This window comes from Pteropus vampyrus, unplaced genomic scaffold (genome assembly GCF_000151845.1).
Source record: "Pteropus vampyrus isolate Shadow unplaced genomic scaffold, Pvam_2.0 Scaffold91, whole genome shotgun sequence".
In the NCBI taxonomy this organism is placed as follows: Eukaryota; Metazoa; Chordata; class Mammalia; order Chiroptera; family Pteropodidae; genus Pteropus; species Pteropus vampyrus.
In genome coordinates, this window is record NW_011888872.1 from 7,942,174 (window position 1) to 7,962,437 (window position 20,264).

The 20,264-nt window shown below is 37.6% G+C and overlaps 1 protein-coding gene across 15 annotated transcripts in view; it reads left to right on the top strand.

Moving 5' to 3' along the window:
* Positions 1 to 8,197: 8,197 nt before the first annotated feature.
* Positions 8,198 to 20,264, top strand: part of NRXN1 (neurexin 1) — a 1,047,547-nt gene continuing 1,035,480 nt past the window's right edge. For 14 of the 15 annotated variants that reach the window (XM_023532814.1, XM_023532816.1, XM_023532823.1 and 11 more), the window contains exons 1-2: positions 8,198 to 8,730; positions 11,494 to 13,175. In XM_023532814.1, the coding sequence (XP_023388582.1) occupies positions 12,404 to 13,175 (772 nt within the window). In that variant the 5' untranslated portion in view covers positions 8,198 to 8,730; positions 11,494 to 12,403. Of the gene's footprint in view, positions 8,731 to 11,493; positions 13,176 to 20,264 lie in introns of those variants that run through there. The other variant, XM_023532821.1, reaches the window with a different exon arrangement.

The following is a 20,264-nucleotide window of genomic DNA, read 5'->3' on the forward strand; positions in this document are numbered from 1 at the left end:
AAAAAGGAATGTTCATACATTGCTGGTGGGACTGCAAATTTGTACAGCCACTATGGAAAACAGTATGGAGGTTCCTCAAAAAACTAAGAATTGATCTACCATATATATGATCCAGCAATCCTTCTACTGGGTATTTGCCCCAAAGACTTGAAAACCCATATCCGAAAAGACATTTGCACATCGATGTTCATAGCAGCACTATTCACAGTGGCCAGGACATGGAAGCAGCCGAAGTGTCCTACAATAGACGATTGGCTTAAGAAGCTGTGGTGCATATATACAGTGGAATATTACTCAGCCATAAGAAGAAATGAAATGCTACCATTTGCGACAACATGGATGGACCTCTAGGTAATCATGCTAAACAAAATAAGCCAGACAGAAAAAGTTGAAAAATCACATGATATCACTTATATGTGAGATATAAACCTAAAAGCAACAAATGAACAGGACAAACAGAGACTCAGGGACATGGACAATGAACTAGTGGTTATCAGAGCGTAGGGGGTGGGGAAGATGGGAAGAGGTAGACAAGGTAAAGGGAGTCACATATAGAGGGACTGAGGGAGGGTGAAGTGGGTAAAGGGGATCAAATATATGGTAGCTGAAGGAAGCTGGACTCTAGGTGTAATCACACAATAGAATATATAGATGTCAAATTATAATGTACACCCGAAAATTATATAATTGTATTAACCAATGTTATCCCCAATACACTTAAAAAAATTAATTCTGAGGTTTAGAAAATAAAGATATTGATTACATATATGAAGGAAAGGATAGGAAATGCCTGGAAAAATATGAGTTCAATACTCTATTATTTTATCTTGGTGAGAGTTACATGGATGTGTTCACTTTTTGAAATTCATCAAGCTCTAGATTTATGTTTTCTATATTTTATTATGTCATACTGTAATAAATAAGTTTATTTTTTAAATACTGCTGGTACTAAATCATTGGCAAAGTACAATATTCCTTTTTCTTGTCCAAATCTTATCCAAGATCTATATATACCTAAAATGCATTGAGATATATCCATTTGGACAATGTATTCTTGCTTTCTCTATTGTGATTATTTTTTCTCTCCTTATTTTCAGTCTCTTAACAATTAAAGATGACTCCAGAATAGTAATTTTATATTACATTTTATAGCTTTATGTCTTTGAAAAATACCGTAAAAGAATGGTACAGTGAACAAGAATATGGGCTTTGGTCTTAGAAAGATCTGGTTCTCACTCCATCAAGAAGCAGTTCTTGAGTTTGGGGGCAAGTTAATTCACATCTCAGCCATATTTTGTCGAGAGAGAGAGAAAGAGAAAGAGAGATAAGGGGATAGCAAGAAGGAGAGTGGGTGAGAAAGTGAGAGCAAGAGAGAGGGAATAAATGAATGTCTACTTCTCAAGGTTGTTATATGGGTTAAAAACATATATGTATGTAAAATCATCTAGCAAACTGCCTCATATATGTTTTCTCCACACTGATATTTTTCCAAGCTCTCTCATTTGTACTGTATTAATTTCTTAGGGCTGTCATAACAAATCACCAACTAGGTGGTTTAAAAAAACACATAAATTTATTTTTTCACAATTCAGGAGGCTAGAAGTCTGGAATCAAATGTCAGCAGTGTCGGTCCTTTCTTGAGACCCTAAGAGAGATTCTGTTCCATCTTTCTCTCAGAGCTTCTGGTGGTTGCCAGCATTCTTTGGTATTCCATGGCTTTTAGCTGCACCACCCCAATTTCTTTGTCCTTACGTGGCAATCTTCCTTGAATCTCCTTCTGTTTTCAACTCTCTCTCTTTTCCTATAAGGACCTAGTCATTGGATTTAAGTCCACCCTAATCCAATATGACCTCATCTTAACTTGATTACATCTACAAAAACTATTTCCAAATAAGTTCCCATTCATAGATACTGAGAGTGAGAACGTCAACATATCTTTTTTGAGGGGGAAGGGAGGTGAGTGGACACAATTCAACTCACAACATATATCAAGCAGTTATTAAACTAGGAGATGCTAAGAGATTTGCCTATGGTTTTAAACAAAGCTAATAAAACTAGAACTAGAAAACATATGTTAACTTAGAATCCAGTGTTTCTTTTAATATAACAAGCTACTTTAAAAAACCATCTTCATGATTCCAAAGGTAAACCTTTAATCTTGATTGTATTTATTTATCTACTCTATATTCTTGGTTGGATTGAAAACAGGTAAATAAATCTTTTGCAATGTTGAACTCATAAAAAATAATACATGAGCATGTGTACATGTGAACACAAATGTGAAGGTAACAAACCAGCAGCCTGTGCATCATTTCCAATCAGCAAATAAGTTTGTATTATCTTGTATAGTTTTGCTGTTGTGGAGGTTATTATGTTTTAATGAGTTATGATTTTTTAAATCAGAAGATTATACATAAAATTTCAGACTTCCAGATGATCTTGAAAAATTGTATGATCTGGCAACACTGGACCCACATGACCATAAACTACTAGAGTTGCTAAGTGGACACTCTTTTTGGAGAAGTATGCAATTTTCAGTTGGCCACAGTCAACCAATCCTCATTGTTTCCCCAGTTCAGTTTATGTCATTTATGTATGTCACATGCCAGATTTCTTAGTCATTCCCGTCTGCTCTCCTTGATCCAGAGAAAATTAATTTGCCTAGTATCATTCAATGAAATATCTAGATCAAGTGTACAAATATAATGTAGGGTTTAGTTCATCTCCTTTTATTGTTATTTTTCACTTAACAAGAACAAAGCTCTTATAAAACTAAAACTTGTCAAAAGCCTAAAATTATTTTTTGTAGGAAAAGGTAGGAATTATTACTCTAATTCATGAAGTTCCAAGGGGGTATATTCAATATCTACTATGGTCTTTGTTGTTAACATACTTAGCTCTGTGTGTGTATATATATGTGTGTATATATGCATGTATATGATTATATATTTAACTAATTTTATATGTATAATTAAATGAAAAACAATATTAAGCAGATGCAACAGGGAAAGAAAAAAAGCTGCAAAACATAAACATGAAAACAGAAGGAGAAGGAGAAAGTCCTGAAGGAACAATGAGGCTTAAAACTACATATAAAAGGTTGGGGGGAGCAGTTTAAAAGTGCTAGAAATAGGAAACAAACAAACAAAAAATAAACAAAAAATAAAAACACAGGATGAATTTAAAAAACTAATTACAAAATATGTCAGTATGCCACCACAGAAAATTGATTCCACAGGCTTCTAGGGGCAGAAATAGACCGAAATGAAGCAAAGATATAATAAAGCTCTGAATCTCACTGGCATCTATAACTTCAGCACAACTCTTTTGCTCTTTCCTTAGAAGCCACAGTAAGGGAAATTAAACAAGACTGCTTAAATAAACAAAAAAACTGGTTAGAGGAACCCAATGAAAGTAAAAGTAAAATAGTTTCAAATGAATGAGAAAATTCCTTTCCTGGAGTCTGGCAGTTGAGAATGGAAGAGATTGACTTTAGGTGAGGGTCGGCGGAGGGACAGTAAATAGACAAAGTTTAGGTATAGAAGGAGAACTAAGTACTTACAGGGGACAACAAAGACAGGCTCAAGTGTACAACTAATCACCAAGTGAGAGAAATGAACCCCCAGGCAGGAGCTTCTTACAAACTTAGTTTAGTAGCTGTTCTTCAGAAAGGTCTTCATCATTGTGGAGAAGAAGGGGTGGGAGCACATGTGGCAAAACATACCCAGGTGTTAGTGCTGTCCTAGATTTAAAAACACTGCCCATCAAACACACTGCAGGGTTCCCACATTGAAACCTCTCTAGCAGGTGCATCTTTTAGAACTTAACCACTTTCAAGTACCTATCCACATGCTTTCTCTACTGTAGCTTGATACCTTAATAATTATCATTACCTTAATGATTTGTAGCCATTTTAAAATCACACATTCTGTATTCTGATTACTGAAAAATTGCATATTCATGTGAAAGTAGCCTAATTTTACTATGCTGAAGACTTTTTTCAAGGAGTAAAAATTATTTAACATACTGTTTGCTTATTTCTCCTAAAAGTAACTTAATAAATTTCATGGGAAATATGTGGATTTTTCTATATGTAATTCCAGTATGTTCATTCCATACTGCAATAGCTGAGTCCAAAGGTCTAGACCTGATAGCATTCCTTCTCACTTAAAAGTTTTTAGTTGTGTTGAAAATGAGATTTATATAGCAGCATGTTCAATAACAATTCTTCAAATTTGTAACTAGAAAACTCATACTTTTTATAAAGGAAACCAGCTAAAGACATTTAATCACAAACCAGATAATAAGAGTTTTATTTATTATTAAAATAAATAAGTAGTAAACCAATTATTCAACAATGATACTGTAATTGGTTAGAGGAATTCACTATTAATATAAAATTTAGTTGAGAATGTCATGTAATCTAATATCTTCTGAGTAATACCATTATTACAATAGAAAAACTGGCTTCATTTTATCACCTGAATCACAGCAAACGAGAAAATCCCCTCAGAGTGATAAATCTTATTGCTCTTTTGTTTACCACCTTTTAATGCATATCAACTTATATTTTCCCTCATTATTACCATGCATTTCTTCTTAAATCACTTACATTAGTGAAGTTAAAGTCCCCTTCCAACTTGATATCTATCTTAGAATTCATGGGTATGTCAAAGCCTCCACTCTGCCTTAATATTAACTGAGAATGTAGGTGTTTACACGGATTTCTTAATGTTAAAGTACAAGCTATGCTTGCAACAATAAACCCAGAGTCTCTCTGTATTCATTTCTCCATCAAAAAATCTTACCACTTAGTTTCATTTATTTTTAGTGTGGAGCGAGTTTCGATGTTAGAATGCTCATTAATATTTAATACCTTATGGAAATACATTTGTTTATGGTGATCATGCATTTCTAGTTTCATTGTTTCAAAATGTTTACCAATTTATGGCATGAGATGTTATTTATGTTTCCATATTTGTTTTGTCAGAAATTCTCCCAATCAGACATAATCAAAAACTACCTTGATTTCACAATTATCTCATTTGTTCTGAGTGGTAGCAAGGGGCAGGAATTAAAATCCTTCACATATTACTGTAGCCTAAAATTGGGAGATTCCCTAAGGTGATTCGAGAGGAATTCATCCTGGCTTTCTCCTTTTAAAAAATGCTAGATAGTTCTGATAAATGTTGAACTGCCTCAAATTTAGATCTATAGGAATAATTTTTTATCTTACCCACAAACAAAAAGAAATAGTAACATTAAAAAATCTCACTTGTTTTCATTAAGCTATTTCATATATTTGTCATTAAAGAATGACATTACAACATTCCAAAGTAGACTCTAGTTTCCAGGATTCCTCTTGCTGAAACCCTTAGAAAGAAAAAAAATAAATTAACATTTATTAGCATTTGCATTGTGCCAAGCAGTGTGCTAGGTGCATTTGATCATTTGATGAGAGGCAGTGTAGCAAGGTGGTTAAGATTACAGTTTTGAGTTTGTACCCTTCCTTGCACTTATACTTATTAGTGTGACCTTAACTTCCTCTGTTAAATTTCTCTATGCTTCATTTTTCTCTTTGATCGAATGAATGAAATCCTAGACTACTTCATAGGATTGTTGTGAAAGATAAACAAAGTTAATGTAAGTAAAGCACTTGGATCACTGGTTCATGTGGAGTAGGCACACAACGTTACAAACTGGCATTCTCCTCATCAAATCTTATAAAGTGAGATGCCATTATCTCCACTTAAATGATAAAGAAACTAGTGCTCAGTGTCAAAGGAATTTATGTGGAAACAACACAGAAAAGCAAAGATCAAATAAAGATCTTTAGTCATGAAATTATGCTGTAATGTAATATTTTTTTCCCATTCTAATCACATACTGATAGTTTTTCCTCTGCATATTTCCGAGAGAGAGAGAGAGAGAGAGAGAGAGAGAGAGAGAGATGGATCTTGTGACTGTCTATGTTTCTTAGACTAGATACAATAGTAACTTTAAATCCAATAACCTTAAAGGGGATTACTGCAAAACATAATCTAGTTCATTGGTTTAGATTGTGTGTGTGTGTGTGTGTGTGTGTGTGTGTGTGAAGGGTAGGCACAAAGGGCTTATTGTTAGAAAACTTACGTATGAAGAATAAGAATATTAACTTGTCTTGAATCAGAAAACCACAGAAGACAGCCCAAGGAAAACCATAATCCAGTGGAAACACTGTGTAACCCCATCGAATATAATATTAAAATTTGCAAAGACAAAATTAAGTAAACTAGGTAACTGTTCAGATCATATGCACTAGAGGCAATTAATGGTTCTTTTAGGAGTCCTGATAAAAGATAGGGCTTTGACTCTTTAGAGAGCCTCTAGAAATCTGCCAAAACCATAAGATTCACTGATGAACATAAAGATAAGATCTTAAGGGAATCATGGAACCCATTGAGATTCAAAACTTGAAAATGAACTGTCCGTTCCACTTGCTATTGAAATAAGCTTTACTTCTATACTAGACACACATGTGCATATCTTATGTGCTATTTGTTCTAGAAGCTATTGGTAAATGGTAGGAAAATAAAAACAGCTCCTGTGCTAAGTATACTATTTTTTTTTTGTCTAAGTTCACTTAATGACTGTAAACCTTATATAAGGTATTTTTCTGAAAATTAGCTTTACATTATTTAAAATTTCATTTATGTTTCTTTAATCATGTTAAGAGTTATTATTCCATTACTTTCTCCAAGAAATCCTGTGGAATAATTTGGCAGTCACTAGTATTTCTATTTTACAGTCAAGGAATCTGGATTTCAGCTAATTGAGCTCCATTGGGTCAAACAGAACAGAGTGAGCTTGGAACTAATACAAATAGCTAGTATTTACTCAACACAATTATTACTGTTTTATGTCCATTTATTCATTTCATCTTCACAACCAACAGATGAAGTGGAAGTTATTAATATATCCATTTTACAGATGAGGTGACTGAGCATCTTCAGGTTAAGTATCTTACACAAGGTCACAGCTAATAGCAGATATGGAATTCAAGGCCAGAAAAACTGATTCTAGTTCTCACACTTTTAATCACTTCACCACACTGCTTTTCTGAATGCCTTCAGGTTATTTAGACTCTTACAAAAGTAGTGGAAGTGTAAATAGCTTACTACAGGAATGAGTTCTGATTTCTTTGGAAAGAAATTAATATTGCATTTGGAATGTATATTATTTCAGTCCTCTTAAGTTTGTCTAGTTTTTACAGTCTTGCTATGTAGGGCCTACATACAGAAAATAGTCTTACCTTATAGTATTTGAAGCTGAAGCTCTCAGGTTTGTGGTGTTGAAACAAATATGTTTGCTGTTTCTGTTCTAAAGCTACCCATGCTTGGAAAATAATAAGGTTAGGAATCTAAATGTTTATAGGACTTAAACTATAATTTAAAGACACACACTTTGGACTTCTCTACCACCTAGTCTGCAGCTACCTTAGAGTTAACTTTTGTCACCAAACACGGAAATACCTACTCAGTGTGCTGAGTGATATGGTTAGAGCCTGGCACCGAGTTTTACTCTCTCCAGGTTTTACTAGCTTCAGAAGAAAGGAGGAGACAGAAGAGAGAGTTAAACAGGTACAGAACTTGCTTCTGCTCAGGATGCCCATGGTCAAGGCAGAGCATAGAAAGCTGAGGGATGACAAGAAGCTGCCACAGAACTTACCTTATTAGACAGACTTTAGTGTGGTCTCTTAGTTAACTGGTATGTTAGCCTGGTGGGTCCCTCTCGCATCTTTTTGGAACAGTCTAGGCAGAATGTAAAGGTTTGAAGTGATCACTCAGGCCAGGGCCAAGTTAGGGGTAGGGCAGGAACGTTGGATCTGGGGGAATGCCAGCGACTGTGTAAATCTTGCCTGTCCATGTATTCCTTGAAGAGCTGAAGCTTTTCAAGGGTTCCAAGCAGGAGACCAAAGTGCACATATAAAGCTAGAGCTCATCTTAGTTACCGACTCCTTGTCCTCTTTCTTTTGGCACTTTCTCAGGTACCATCACCCAGTCATGACTAAACCCCTGGAGAAGTGGAATCTCCACACAGCTTTCCCTGGGCTTGGGCATGCTCAGTAGGCTACTTGGTTCTCTGGTGTTCCACCCCCCACCCCACAACTCCCCTACACACACACACACACACACACACACTCCCTCTCTCTCTCTCTCTCTCTCTCTCTCTCTCTCTCTCTCCTTCTCCCTTCTCTCTGAGGGTGGGTGGTGACAAGTTAGAAGCGCTTGCGGCAGGTCCCCGCCCCCAAGATCGGGCTACCCCTGCAAGAGGATGAAACAAAGGTAGAAACACCTCGCTCCGCAGCATCCTGATCTGGAGCTGGAGGGGCTGCGCCCGCGGGCCGACCCTATCAGTACCCCAGCCTGAGGACGGCCCGCCGCTCTCTATGGTACTGCGGAGAGCTCAGCTCCGCCCTTCTCTTTCAGAAGGACAGCACCCCGCGTCACGTAACCCAGCCTTCTCGGGCTCCACCACCGCCTCCTCCTTCCCAGCTCTTTTCCTCTCCTCCTCCTCCTTCTGCTCCCCTCCGTTGCCTGTTCTTCCCTCCCGCACTCCTGGAGATAGACGCTCAAGCCTGACGCCTCTGAAAAGGCAGCAGCGGTCGCCTTATCCACAGCCCTCAGGAAATTCGCTTTGACCGATACATGCTTCAGGCTCCGGCTCGAGCTAAGGGGAATAACCGGGCAGGTAAAGAAGCTCAGTTTGGGTTGGGGGGAGGGGATGGGGCGAGGCAAGCTGGAGAAGGATATCTTTCTCCCATTGTAACTGAGCCAGGATCTGCCACAAATACACAGGGAAAGGATGGGTGGTGGGAGGGTGGAGGAGTATAGATCTTGGTTGTTTTGCATGCAGCTTTTTAAAATACATGGCAAGAAGATGAGATGGTGGAACTGGTGTAGTAACTTAAAGGCTGAATGCAGTGATTTATTAGCAAAAGAAAGAAAACAGGCAAGTTAGAAACCAAAGCAATACATATATATCTGTATCTACATCTTTCTTTCCCTTCTCCATCAGCCGCATGCTGTGCCTACCTTTAATTCGTGTAGTAGGCACCAAGAAACTGCACTGGTATTAGAGATGGAGCTTAGAGACTGGGCGGGAAAGCCAGGGAGAATTTTGGGTGTGCATTGGTATTAATGGACTTTTCAAAAGCCAAGGGGTGGGGGAAGATAGACACTTCTAAAAATTCTCCCAAAATTTTCATGTTCTTTGTGATGGTATATATTGAAAGGTATATGGAAAGGTGTCTGTAGATGTGTATATGTATGTGTGTGTGTGTGTGTGTGTGCGTGCGCGCGTGTGTGAGAGAGATACCATAAACATATTAAAATAAATGCAGCTGCAGCTGATGAGCATACTGTATCGATCCTTCCAGTGGCTTGGGAATGAATTTGATTCTAGAAATGAAAGAAAAGATTAATGAGGCTGTTAGTCTCCTTTTGAATTAGAGCGCTTCTTCCTCTGGCTGCAGTAAGGTTGTTTTTCAGGTCCTTTTATTTCATCCTCTAATTTGTGAACTCGTCAGATTTTCCCAGCACCTAGAGAGAATCCTTTTTCTCCTTATAAATACAGATACTCTCTCTCACACAATGAGCTTCCTCTAAGAACTGAGTCAGTTGACCTCCCCTGTGATTAAGAATATATTTATGTTTTTCCCCTTTTCCTCCATTCCTTAAAAAATTCTTAAGGTATGCATTAGTTGGGGAAGGCAGAAGAGAGGGGTGAAGAAAGGCTTTTGTCATCTATGTAATATTATTTAATAAAATAATCAGTTCCGAGTCACACATAAAAATGGTTTTCTAACAAATGAGCTGGTGGATGGTTTTAAAGCACTATTCTTGAGCTTGAAATTCCAGATTTATTTTGCAAATGACTGAAAACTTGGCAGATTCCTTGGTCCACTTAAAAGATGAGAGTAATTAAATAATATGCTATCTTCGAATGATTTTTAAGAGTACCTTTCTTTGGGCTTGGCACAGGAGTAGACAAGATATGGCTGGTGACTGCTGATGGTGTGGAATGTATCAGCCATAATAAATAAGCAACTGAGAAATTTATATCCTTTTGCTAGTGGGCAGCATGTGTGTGTTGTATGTATGTGTGTTGAAAGACAGAGAACCAGTCATCAATTTCATCTGGGGTGGAACTTGAAGTGGGATCCCCTAGCTTGGTGGCTCTCAGCTGACACCTGTAGGGATTGCTCTGTACTGAAGAGAAATGCTCTCAGCTCCCTCCATGGAGGAGCAGCAGCACAATGCGGTGCCATAAATTACTGCTAGTTTCAGCTTGTAGGGGGGAAAAAAAGTGTTAATTGGACAGTGAGATTCTGTGTCCAAGCAATAAATTTGTGTATGTGTGTTTGTGTGTGTGGAGGATTTTTTTGTTTTTTGGGGGGAGGCGGGGTGGGTAGAGAAATTCATGTGTTTGCTTGACATGACTGGGTGATATGTTTGTGACTTGGTCAAAATGCAAGAGTTTATTTTTTGGTTAAAAATGACTTTAAAACAGCTCACTGTTTATGATTTCTGTACCATTTCAGGAACCTGTCAGATTAGAGTTGAATAAAGACAGGTGATTTAATAGTACAGTGAGTGATTCAAAGATAGGATTTTAAATTCTAGCATCCTGGAGCCACAGCAGCTAAGGTAATACACATACCAACTGCTGTTCTGACCACACAAATTCCTAGAGCTGACAGCCAGATAAGGACTTCAAGAGGAGTTAAGATCACTACACTGTTAGGCAAAATATTAAATACTTTACTCATCAGTAGAAGAGTTAATAATATGGCAATTTAGACATAAATGCCACCAAAAATAGGTATCTGACTCCAGTTATATGTATTCTCCTATAACAGATTATTCTTTTAATACAAAAGAGGAAAATACTTGTTTGAAATTAGAAAGAAAAAAAAACTCCCAAGAAACCATCAACATTCCTTCTCTCTCTGAGAAAAATAAAATGGTAGGAATGATGTACAAATCCAAGCCAGCAGCTTCCAGTGGACAGTTTGATCTGCTTTGCCTGTTGTAAAATCAGCTATTAACCAAGGTTTGAATAGGTTGTATTTTTATTGTCTGTGTAACCAGTATAGAACATAAGCAGAAGTCCTTAAAAGGGCCTTTTTTTCTCTCTCTTTATATATTTTAAAAATTAAATTTGCTCAGAAGAATTCAAAGATAACCATATAAATCTCTGCGAAAACCTGGGATTGTTACATATTAAGTTATAATAAACTACAAGGGTGTAATGGATGATTGTAAGAATACGATATTAACTATTAGAAGACATTGGGTGTTCCTTGTAGGTCAGAACAAATAAGCTCTTTCCAATAAGGTTAACCCTGGCTTACTAATAGCACTAGTTATATACTGGTTTCTGAGCTGAATAATGATTTATATGATGCTATAAATGATGTTAGAACTTAATTTTCATTTTAATTCTCTACAGATTACTGGGTCCTTATTAAAAGACAAAATAAACCAAAATGCATCAGCAACCTACAACCAATTGATATGCTGGCGTCTTAGCTTGGCCTTGCAGAGGTGGAGAAAAATGAAGAGGAGCTGTGGTGATTTCCACATCTAACAGCTGCTGGCTATTTCACAGCTTCTGGGTTTGAACCCTACTGCTGGGGTGGGAAAAAGAAAAGTAAAATCCAGCCTGTGAGACCATGCACAAGAAATTCTGATTTGGTTACAGTGGTGCTGGAGTCCATAATATGACGGAAACAGCAGACCTTTGAAACTACTCTGGGGTTGATAAGTGGTGCCCTAAAGAAGCAAGGAGCCTTCTTCTCTCTTCTGGTTTGGGATACTACATCTAAAGGAGAAACCTGAGGCATTCACAAGCATCCAAGGATTCTTATTCATTGTTGGTTCCTTGTACTTCCCTGAGAAGTTTACTTCTTACCTGATTCTAACTGTTTCCTTTTTTGCCTGGTACCACTAATGGTACCTGGCAGATGATAATATTTGAGAAGTGAAGCATCTATTGATACCACCGATGCCCTTGAATTAGTTCATCAGACCCAAATGGACAAGTGATTCCCCCTGACCTTCTGTTGTCGCCTTTTCCAGAACGTTGCTTCCAAAGTGTATCCTCCCTTTGGTCTGGAAGTTCTGTGGCTGCCCTGTACCACTGGGGTCTACCTTTTCCAGTTGGGAGGAGACTATAGGGAGAGAGGGAGGGGTTGCTGGAAGAAGAAGAAGAAAAAAAGAGCTAGATAAAGGAGGGTGCATCCCTCCCAATCCTGCCCATCCCCTCACCCATCCCGGACCCTTATTTCTACATCAAGGTGTCCAGGACCATTTTGACCCTGTCGGCCCCGGCACCCCCCCGCCGCACCCCAGCCCCGAGCATGGGGACGGCGCTTCTCCAGCGTGGGGGTTGCTTTCTACTGTGCCTCTCGCTGCTGCTCCTGGGCTGCTGGGCGGAGCTGGGCAGCGGGCTGGAGTTCCCGGGCGCTGAGGGCCAGTGGACGCGTTTCCCCAAGTGGAACGCCTGCTGCGAGAGCGAAATGAGCTTCCAGCTGAAGACGCGCAGCGCCCGCGGCCTCGTGCTCTACTTCGACGACGAGGGCTTCTGCGACTTTCTGGAGCTCATCCTGACGCGCGGCGGCCGCCTGCAGCTCAGCTTCTCCATCTTCTGCGCAGAGCCGGCCACGCTCCTGGCCGACACGCCGGTCAACGACGGCGCCTGGCACAACGTCCGTATCCGCCGTCAGTTCCGAAACACCACGCTTTTCATCGACCAGGTGGAGGCCAAGTGGGTGGAGGTCAAGTCCAAGCGGAGGGACATGACGGTGTTCAGTGGCCTGTTCGTCGGGGGGCTGCCCCCAGAACTGCGCGCTGCAGCGCTCAAGCTCACGCTGGCCTCTGTGAGGGAGCGCGAGCCCTTCAAAGGGTGGATTCGGGACGTGAGGGTCAACTCCTCCCAGGCCCTGCCCGTGGACAGCGGTGAGGTGAAACTGGACGACGAGCCGCCCAACAGCGGCGGCGGGAGCCCGTGTGAGGCGGGCGAGGAGGGCGAGGGCGGGGTGTGCCTCAACGGAGGCGTGTGCTCGGTGGTGGACGACCAGGCGGTGTGCGACTGCTCGCGAACCGGCTTCCGCGGCAAGGACTGCAGCCAAGGTAAGGCCCGACGCCTGATCCACCCCTCCAGGGCCTCGCCTGGGCAGGGCGTGGGGAGGCAGAACGGGGCAGGCGGGACCGGGCTGGTGCATGGGGTCTTCCTTCTCTGGACAGCGTTTCAGTTACTTTGGAGGCGAAGACCTGTTTCCGGCCTTTCCGCCTCATCACGTCCTTTTGTATCCTCAAAACGGTTGAGCAGCCCCATTTCCAGGTAGAAAACCAACCCTACTCCCTTCGAAGTGGCAAGTAGAATGGCCTCTCCTCTTCGTTTCTCTGGTTCTTTGCAAGGCTGCTTCCTATCTTCATTGGGCCATGGCCCACCTGAATAACCGTTGTGCTTTCCTCTGCCACCTCTCAGTACCTAATACACAGATTTCCCCCATTAGATGCAGACAAGTATTTAGAAGATTGGGCACACATTTGGTGAAGAATGAAGTGCAGGAGAGGTTCACCATGGTTGAGAATCCCCATATGGTTACTCTTGGTAAAGGACAAGGGAGACAGGATTCTTGGGCACTGCTGTGCCTTTTACAAATAAAGCATGAAGTCCTTTTCCTGGTTGTGGAAAAAAAGGAGGGATGTGTGCATGTGAAGATTTTCTTGATTGGAAGGAGGGTTCTTGGAATTAATGTTATTTTCTCGGGTTATGTCCAAGTCCAACATTTGTCAATTTAAGTAAAATTATGTGATTTCTGTGATTTCTTAAAGTGAGAGACAGGTCAGCTAATGTTTAGAAATGTGAGAGATTAAATAGCATTTCTCAATTAGCAGATGTTTTGAGAAGATAAATAGTAGAGAAATTTGGATGTTGCTGGATTGAGAAGCTTCTGTAGGCTAATAAGCAAGATGCATATGAAGGATTGGAAGAGATTATCTGAGACTATTCAGCTAATGATATTTTTCTGAGTAGTGGAGTCCAAGCTGTAACTTCTGTTCTTAGGGATTGAAACTGTGGAATTAAAAAAAAAAAAAAATCACATCTAAGTTTTATTTTCTCCCCTTTACAAATCAAATTCAGTCATTAGTGTGTTTCTCCATTGTTACTACATGGCAATGATCAAGGAAAAATGTTGTATAGATACAGAAAAGCATATGAATAGAAAGTGAGTGATATAAAAATGATGAAACATTGGATGTATCTGTGGCTGAGGAGGAGAGATGTCAGGATTTAAAGCAGATAGCCTATGAGTCAAATCAAGGCAATCAACACATGGGTAAATGACATTTATGGCTGAAACTTAAAAAGAGGTGAATTAATAAATCTAATTTTGAAAGCTGTAGGTAGGGATTAAGCTCTATGTATGATTGTATATTATTTTATAATGACTTCTGCTTTTTTTTTTTTTTTTTTTGCTAACACTGCTAAGGAGAACTAGCCCTTGTAAATCTTATTAGAGTTGGCAGTTCTCTCTCACCTGACTTTAAGAGAAATGAAGGCTTGATACAATTTGTACTTGTTTAAACAGCAAAGGGAGATAGGAAGAAAAAAGTTGGTCATTAGGAGAGTTCATGGGTTTATATAAAAAGAAAAGTAAAGGGTTATTTTATTGCTCTCTACCTTTATGAGGGTTTTTGTTTTCAATATATTTTGGCTTAAGTCATGATGGAAGACTATGTATTCCATGGCCTATACTGCATTTCAGCCTGGCCAGCAAATTTCCATGGATTTAGCATCAGGCTTTATGGTTTTGTTTTACATAAATAAAACAATACATGTTTTCTCTACCAAATCTAACCTAATTGTAAATCATGAATAAGATAGTTACATATAGTGATTTGCTATAGTTTAATTTGAAGTTGCAATCATCCAAACTGATTAATAGAAATGAATAAAAAATTAACATTATTTTATGGCAAAAAAATTGCTAAGTATCCCAATGCCACTTTACAATACAGAGCAGGCAATTTAATGAAGAGCACAAGAGATATAACTTCCTTCCTTAAATTAGGAAACAAATATGGCACAATGACAGCTTGTTCTGTGTGGGAGGGTGTTTTAAATGAAAAATTTATTTTTTCCGTGCATTTTTAACATAGGAATCCAGGGATCATGCATAATCAGGAGCAGTTAAGAATGGAGAAAGCATGGCAAAAGTAATATGTCGTAGTGAAGCAGAGTTAGATGTCTCGGGAATGCATTTTATCTTTCAAGTGGATAGCTCTTTCCATGAGACGAAGAATTTGGAATTACCAAAATACGTAATTGAACAGTATAATACCTGATGCATAAAGTAATTTAACTCAAAAAAGAAAATCCATCAGGATTGTTCTGGGGCATTGATTCGTTTTGAAAATTTGAGCTTTCAAAGATCACCACTAGTCATGAAAAGAAAATAGGCTGGATTCCTTTGATTATCACACAAATGAGAGAGGGAGTGATAAAGGCAGTCTTTCTTCCCAGAAGGTTTGTCTCCATTTTGATTATTCTTCCTGTTTCATGTGTGTCAAGTGACTAGTAAATAATTAATTGAGAATGGATGCCCCTCCCAATGCCAACCATCTATAGATGGCTAGGGATAGATGATTTCTATTCAGATAAAATATAAACAAAGCTCAGCCACTAGCCAGTATTGACACTGATTGCTACATTCTTTTTAAAAACGAATTTAAAAACAAATCCACAATCATTAGAGAAAATTTATTTTAAAAAATTAACAGAAAACATTAAACAAAATTCAAATGACACCTGGACCCAACTACATTTTTTTTTAATTTAATAAAAACGTTTAATACTATTTTAGTTGCCTTATATTCAAAATATAAGAACTACTTAAAGGAGAGTAAAACTATTTTTCCCCTCAATGCCTGGAATGCCTTGAAACAACTTATTCACCTATGAACTTCTAGAATATTTTTATTTAATGAGTTCACTTTCATCCTTACTCTATTTATTCAGGCTTAGCAATTTATTTATTTGCATAGAAATGGAAAGAGAACACAAGGAAGATCGTATGTCAGGAACAGGTTTGTGGCAGAGCCTAGATAAGAACACAAACACTGTTGTTATTCTTGAGCCCTGTATTATCATGTTTGCTGAATAAGATTTCCAATTTATTAGGGCTGATTTTTTTTTTCAGGTTCAGGCATTATTCAAGAGAGAAAAAAAAGTGTGTGTGTGTGTGTGTGTGTGTGTGTGTATGCGTTTGGCTGATGGAACATAACTAACTTATGCATCACGTACATTCTTTGACCATGAGAGTCTTAGCCTCAGAACTCAACTATCAAAGAATGTCATCTTTCCTGAATGATGGATGCTTATGGGGTACATAGCTTTTTCAGTAAATCATACTCATCTAAGTGCCCCAGGGCCATTATTATTTAATAAGTTTCTACTTAAGAGGACTAATAGTTTTCTAGGAGCTTAAAATAATTACTGAATTCCATGGCTGTCCAGCTTAAAAATGAGAATAAAAGGCTGATCGATGAAAATTAAGTTATACTTTTTATGATTTCCTTGTCCAGGTTTCATTCATTTCAGGGTTGTTTATATTAAAATTTCATACTAAACAATGAATGTCATTTTAATTTTTGCTTCTTATTTAAGTGGCCATAAACACACATGGCTTGTGATGGATGATTGCTTGATAATACTAAACATGGCAGTGTGATAGATGTCACTTAATAAAGCCTCTGCTTTCTATGATTTTACTAATGTGACCAGATAGACAACCATATTCACTCATTCATTTATTCATTCATCTTTTTATTCAACAAATAGTGAGTGCTTCGTATGTGCCTGAGTACTAGGCTCAGCAATAAAATGGGAAACTCTCAGAAATAGTTCCTACCTTCACAGACCTCACATTCCAGTGAGGAGGCATGATAAGTAAAAAAGTAAATAAATGGAAACTTAAAATGATAGTATGTATTTTGGAGGAACAGTACCTGATACTGTAATAACTTAAAATAGTCTGAATTGACCTAATCGAAGATTTTCCTTAAGAGTGATATTTAAACTGAACTCTGGGAGATGAGAAGGAATTAGCTAGGTAAAGGCGGAGGAGAAATATTAGGTACAGAATCCTGGTGCAAGAGATGGCACAGCACATTCAAGTAACTGAGAGAAAGCCCTCGAATATCAAGCTTTTAGAGAAAGGAGCGGGATCAGATTATTCAGGGCTTTCTAGACCTTGTCAAGAAGTTTAATCTTTTAGTGAAAGTGATGGAAAAACAATGGAAGGAGTTTAATGTGGAAAGTGGGGAAGAGGAAGCCATTATTAAATTTATATTTCAAAAATGTCACTCTGGCTATACTGTGTATGACAGATTGATAGGAGTCCAAAAAAAAAAAAAAAAAAAAGAGAGAGAGAGAGAGAAAACATTCTTTTTTGTCAGTCAACATTTGTTAAGCACCACTGTCAGCTGTCTACTGAACTAGAGGACACAGAGTAAAACAAGATTCTTTCTCTAAGGAAGTTAGCATCTTTGTGAGTTTGCTTATAAATAGAAATCTAAGGCCATTTTTTTTTTGGAACACTTTGGTTCTACCTATGAAAAACATTATCTGAACACTTAATGTGGATTGTTGTATGGTTTCTCACAAATATAACCATTGAATCTATAGGCTTCTAAAACCCTTTGGCAATGTCATACTTTATTATACCCTCAAGTACCTTGTTCAACATGTCTTTCTTGTGACACTGCATATTGGTTGATTGATTCCTGGCTTTCAATATTTTAACTGGTACAGTAAAGGAAAATATTACATAGGTACTTATAATCTTTGTAAGTTTGAAAAAATTTAAGTAGTTACCATATAGGTAGGTACTAGACAAAATGGTTCAGAGATTTTGTTTGAAGTTTCCCATTGTAGAAAAAGGTGGATCACCTGGGCCGAAAAAGCTTTGAAAGGAATGGAGAAATTCATCAATAATTTTGATCTCGATAAAATGTTCTGGAAAGCTCTTAAAGTATGACAATGAAAGTGCCTACCTGGTCTATCAAAAAAAGCTTGTCTTGATTATAAATTAATAATCAAAATTGTTACTTGTCTAGAATGCCACAAATGAGGTAGAATATATTACTTTGAGATGTTTATTCTGAGATGCCATTGTAGTATAGAAGTTAAATTATATAAACTCTGGGGCCACACTACCTGGTTTAAGTGGGTATACACTCAAACTTCTATTCCTCAGTTTTGTCATCTTTGAAATGGGGATAATAGTACTTACTTCATAAGGATCTTATCAAAATTAAGCAGGTGACTTTATGTAAAGGTCTTAGAACAGTGCTGGGCATGCAGTAAATATTCTGAAGTGTCTACTTGTTATTTTTGTTCTAATTACACCACCACTAGCACCACTACTTCTGCTGATGTGACTTTATTTAGTGGCGCTCTCAAGCAAAATTCAGATATGAGACTTTTTTCCCCCTCATTTAAAAGAAATTCTAATGTAATAATTATATTTGATTAGCCCAAAAGTTCCAACACATAGGGACAAGCAGATAGGAAATATTTTAAAAATAGTATTCTGTTTGAGAATTTTATTATGATTAAGCAAGCCTTTAATACAAAAGCATTTGTAAAAACTATCACTCTCCACATAAACTAATACCTTTATCCATTCCAATCTTACCTCTAAATAGTGATTTTTTACTGTATTTATTTTAATGTATAGATGCAGATTTCTAATTAATTATCCTACTTATAATTTGTCTTTAAGGTTCTCCTATAAATTTATATATATATGCTTGTGAAGTCATGTTCCAGTTTTGGATATTATTAAATAAAATGTGATAATTAAATCTCCTGACTGACTACAGAAAGGACTGGTGCTATATAATATTTCTGTTATTCTTAGCTGCATTGTGAGAATTAGGACCCTGAGTCACACTGGTTCCTGAAAACAGTCATTGACCACATTCTGTATCCCCTACTCAGTGAGCATTTGGTGGCTACACTGGTTGTAGGGTTAACTCCTATAAATGTGCATTGAAAATTAGGGCTTATTATAGATATTCAAGTTTTGTTTTATTAATGGAGATAATAAACCTGTTAGAAGTCGTCATTCAAACTGCACTTTCAAAAAGTACACAAGTATGTTTGACATAATTCAGAATGAATCATTTTTGCATTCTAATAGTTTTTAGTTCATTATGCAAAACCTTTATACCTTTTTCTGTGTATTTCTCTATAAGTTTATGGCTCAGTCCCTTCACTGTTACTCGGAAGTACAGGAAATGGTAACGTCATGGTTTTTGCTGAATAGTAAGTCTTTGCATGTTTCAGTTAGGTTTTGGAAAAATAGTTTTGTTAGTTGCCTTAGAAATCTTCAGAAATTTCATGGCTTTTGGTATCTCTCTTACACATGGATTTCATATATTTCTACTTGAATATGGGGATGGGTACAATGCTATCTCAGATTCTATTCCTGCCATGTTATTATTTACACAATGGGTATAAAGAGAATGCAGCACTAAGTTTCAAGAACTAAATTCTAGCTGTGGCTTTGCCTCTAAATCACTGTTAAAAGTAGAGTAATGCCACTGATGTTTTATGTTTTAATTTCCAAAGTAAGTTGAGAAACACTTAATCAGACTACTAATAAACTGTAAACTCCTACCTACCTCACAGAGTGTTTGTGAGTAGCTGATAAATATAAACTCAGAAAAAGCTGAAAATGTGAAAGAAATATCTAAGGGTAGTAGGGTAGATGGCTCTAGAATGTTGTGAATGTTTATAGTAAAAATGTTAAACTTGATTCTGTAAATCTATTTTGGGGTCACTTAGATTATTTCTGCTTAATAGTATATGTTAGATTTGGTAGAGTTCTCTTTAAGTATCAATATATTGGTACAGACAAACTGATTAAAGAGAACATTGGTCCCATTGTTCCTCATGTGTAAAGTCTAAACAAATGAGATAAGATAATTAAGGCAGCAACTATATCAGTGCGTTGTATGTAATTCTGTTTATATGAATTCAAAACAGACAACTAATATATGGCAATAGAGATCAGAATAGAAATTACCTTTTAGTGGTATTGACTAGAAGACATTAGTAGTCCAACCATAGTTTTTATAATACTGTCTAAATTCAGAAATATGCATGATTCCTCCCCCAAAATATTAGGCATCAAATTATTTCAA